The following is a 4,067-nucleotide window of genomic DNA, read 5'->3' on the forward strand; positions in this document are numbered from 1 at the left end:
TCGATTCGTTTTTGTCGTCTATGAAATTTTTCTGACAATTTTGAATTTTTTCATCAAATTTTATGTCTCTTGAAACTTCTACACTTCTCTTTTCTGGTATATAAACCCTGTACCTCTCATCACCGTCGTAACCGACTAGGTACCCTTTCATGGCTTTCTTGTCCATCTTTGATCTTTTTTCTTTTGGAATATGCATATAGCATTTCGAACCAATTATGCGTAAATGGTTTATTCTGGGTTTCTTTTCAAACCAAACTTCATGAGGACTCATGCTGGATATGGAAGATTTCGATGTCCTATTCAAAACGTATATTGCAGTTTTTATTAGTTCTGCCCACATCGATTCTGGGAAATTTGCTTCTGAGTTTGCATATTTGAACGTTCTTGCCATTTCAACTATTGTTCTGTTGTCACGTTCGCATCGACCATTTTGCTCCGGGGTATAGGGTGCAGTTAATTTGTGAGTTATACCAAAACTTTTTAAAATTCCGTTTACGTATTTATTGTTGAATTCCTTCCCATTGTGGCTAAGAAAAGTTTTCACTGAATGACCTTGTGCTTTAGCGTGGGTTAGCATTTCCTTGAGTGCAATAGCCACGTCGGATTTTTCTTTAGCTATGTATCCATACCTGTATTTTGAAAAATCATCTTTATATAATATGAGATACTTGTACCCTTGAAAAGATTTTTGGAAGGGACCGCAAATATCGGCTGAAATAAGTTCTCCACACGATGTTGCTGTTTCTCTATTTCCAAACGGTATTCTTGTAGATTTTCCATAAGCACATGGCTCACAAATTTCTCGTTTCATCTTAACTTGTATGCCAAATTCATGTTCCAACTTTTCTTTTATATGACGTATATCTTGATGTCCCCATCTTTCATGATAAAGTTGAAGCATAGTATTATCTGAAACTGCCATGCATATATTTTGCTTAACTTTTGGAATTATTGGTCGTATTGATGCTTTATAAAGGCTTCCATTCCTTGAACGACTTCCATGCAGTACCACTTGGTTATTCACTGACAACCAACACTCCTTCACTGTTGAATTAAAACTGCTTTTTGGATTTCTATCTTGTGCTGCAAGTACCGAAAACAAATTTCTTGAAATATCTGGTACATACCAAACATCCTCGAGTTTCATTTTTAATTTCATGCCTTTGACAAATGAAATTATTTCGATAGTTCCTTTACCATAAGCCTTTATTGATTCCTTTCCAGCTGCTTTTATAATTTGGGGCTCATTGAAATTGTTGAAGTCTGAAAACATCTCATATGAATTTGTTACGTGTTTCGTAGCTCCATTGTCAATCCACCAAATTTCACTGGAATTAAATGTGCAATCTGTATCACTTTCAATATTTAATGCAACATTAATATTTGTAGACGGCGACGACGCTAACGACTTCTTTGATGGTTTACCATCTTCAATCCATTTTCTGCATTCTTTTAGCCAATGCCCCTTCTTTTTGCAGTAATGACAAACGTCTTCCTTCTTTGAGGAATGTTTAACATTTTTTTGCTTTAAATTTTTCTTTGCTTTTACCATTAAAGCTTCTTGATTGCTACCTGAATCTTCGAAATCTTTCCTAAAATTTCTTTCATAGAGACAAATTTGTAAAATTAGCTCATCTATGGATTTGTCTATATCTCTTGTCATCATCATCCAGCTAGAGCGGAACATTTCATAAGACGGTGGAAGAATATGAAGGATTTTGCATACCAAGAGCATATCTGGCAATATATTTTCTCCTTTAGATCTCAATCCAGCATTTAATTCATCCCATAAACCTCTTAGTTTCGCAATATGTGTCGAAGCATCTTGATTATCTTGCCATCCAAAAGAAAACATGTCTGAACATATTTTAAACAATTGGTCTTTTGATGTAGCTTCATAAATGTTCTTTAACGCATTGCATGCTTCGTAGGCATTCTCTTTATCCATAATCTTCTGATATACTTCATCCGTGATCGTGTTGGTAATTATGCTCTTCGCATAACAATTTGCTTTACGGAAAAATTGCTCTATTTTCTTGTGTTCTTTAATTTGAGACTCGGTAGCTCCATCTTGCAAAGGAAGTGGTGCTTCAACTTTCTTGTCTATAACATCTAAAGCGCCTTAATAGAAGTCTAGAATATCCCTTACTTTCCTTTTCCATATAGGCCAATCCGCAGGACCTGATAGCGGCTTCAAATTCTTGGTGAATTCCATATCTTTCTTTCTTGAAAAAAAAATCCAGAATTTTTCTTTTCTTGTGAAAAATATTTTTTTTTTTTTTTACGAGACTGGGCCCATAACCTATTGAGTTCAAAGGTATTTTATTGGCTAAAAAAGTGTTTTTCATATACGAGTACACATAACAACACAACATAACAACGTACATAACAACACAACATAACAACGTAGTAAAGTAGATTTCAGGCTACTTATAAAACAACTTCAACACTGACCCTACGAAAGAAATTTTGTATTGGAGGATTTTCATTAAGGGATGGTGTTGAAAATAAATAATGAAAATGACTTGCTGGAGAATTTTAGTTTTTTTCATCGCATCTTCTTTGAAAAACATTAAGTTTTTCATTTGTCATAACCTGATTATTGTTAAGATATTAATATTTTTGTTTAGTCGTTTTGTGAACTTTGTCAGAATGAATACAATTTGTCTTTTTTTACATATTCGTTTTTCCATTGATTTCATACTGCCAACACCTTTCTGCAAAGGAAATTTGGAGATAGCCATATTTGTATGAGATAGTATATCTTTCCCTAACAGCCAAAAAGATGTAGGTGCCAAATTCAAAACTTTGCAGGAGAAGGTTTTTACTTAAGAAATCATAGCATAACGAGATTGAATTGTGATTCTTACATATCTACTCGTATCATTTCTTCGGCTTATGCATTTAGTGATAAAAAAATATGCATTTATATAAAGATAATGGTAGGTTGTTCACTTGCATCTTTTTCGCTGTCACATGAATGACTTAGTTTAATTAATTTAAAGGTAAGTGCAATTATTAGCATTGCTTGAAAGTGAACTAGAAGTCTCAATTTATGTCCGATTTAAATGCAATGTTGCCGCCAGTGCTCAACTTTTCTGAATCGCCTCCAAATGGTTGCTACAACAGACCGACACCTGCTACTGCCCAAAGGCGGCTGCTGTTTTCCAAATTGTTGTGGTTGTCCCTGGGACAATCTTTAGCGCCAATGTAAAATTATAAATCACAAAACAAATCGTTTATACATTTCGTCAATTTTGTTTAGTGCTCACTTTTATTGATAAAATATTATTAATGTTGCCTCCAGTGGCATGTACAAACAGACTTAGAATTGAACTTATCAACCAAATATAAGCATTTTGCCACCAGTGGTTTGTAGAAGAAAAAAAACAATATTTGGTCGACTCAAATTCTACGCTTTTACTTAGCTCGCTTTCAAAATTGAATAATAAGACAAAAACCAAAAGAATAATAAAGGCATAACCAAGATATATTCATTTACAGGTAGTGGCAGTTGCCCAACAACAAAATATTGAGTGCACTATCTGTTAAAAATTAGTGATTATTGCAACTCTAAATTTGTATGTTACTAGTTCGTGCCATTTTTCGTTGTTTGTGTGTGTTATGGTTCTTAACTATAATACACACACACACAGCCAAATCTGGTTGACAGATAGTGCACGTCGCGAGAAAAAATTGTACTTAGCTGTGAACGGTACACTACCTGGTAATTATGTCATGGGAAAAACTAAGGCTACTACCATGGCATAATTACCAAGTAGTGTACCGTTAACAGCTGAGTACAATTTTTTCTCGCGAATGCACTATCTGTCAATAAGTTTTGGTTGTGTGTGAGTATTATAGTTAAAAACTATAACACATACAAACAACGAAAATGGCGCGAACTAGTAACTTTTGAGAGAATCGGTTACCGAATGAGCACTTTATTGCAATATTTTTCATAATCGGGCGAACATATATATAGGAGCTATATCTAAATCTGCTCTGATTTCTAGCAAACTGGTTATCGGGGAAAGCGCTGTACAAAATTTTGCCCAGATTGGTCA

The 4,067-nt window shown here is 34.3% G+C and overlaps 1 protein-coding gene across 1 annotated transcript; it reads right to left on the reverse strand.

Annotated features, from left to right (window-relative positions):
- Window positions 1-953: 953 nt before the first annotated feature.
- Window positions 954-1,892, reverse strand: LOC131994190 (uncharacterized). The gene is made up of 2 exons (XM_059360680.1): window positions 1,128-1,892; window positions 954-1,044 (listed from the first exon to the last, which is right to left on the reverse strand). The coding sequence occupies exons 1-2, from the start codon at window positions 1,853-1,855 to the stop codon at window positions 1,017-1,019; spliced, it is 756 nt and encodes a 251-aa protein (XP_059216663.1). The 5' UTR covers window positions 1,856-1,892; the 3' UTR covers window positions 954-1,016.
- Between the last annotated feature and the right edge of the window lie 2,175 nt (window positions 1,893-4,067).

Source organism: Stomoxys calcitrans, chromosome 1 (assembly GCF_963082655.1).
Source record: "Stomoxys calcitrans chromosome 1, idStoCalc2.1, whole genome shotgun sequence".
Lineage (NCBI taxonomy): Eukaryota > Metazoa > Arthropoda > Insecta > Diptera > Muscidae > Stomoxys > Stomoxys calcitrans.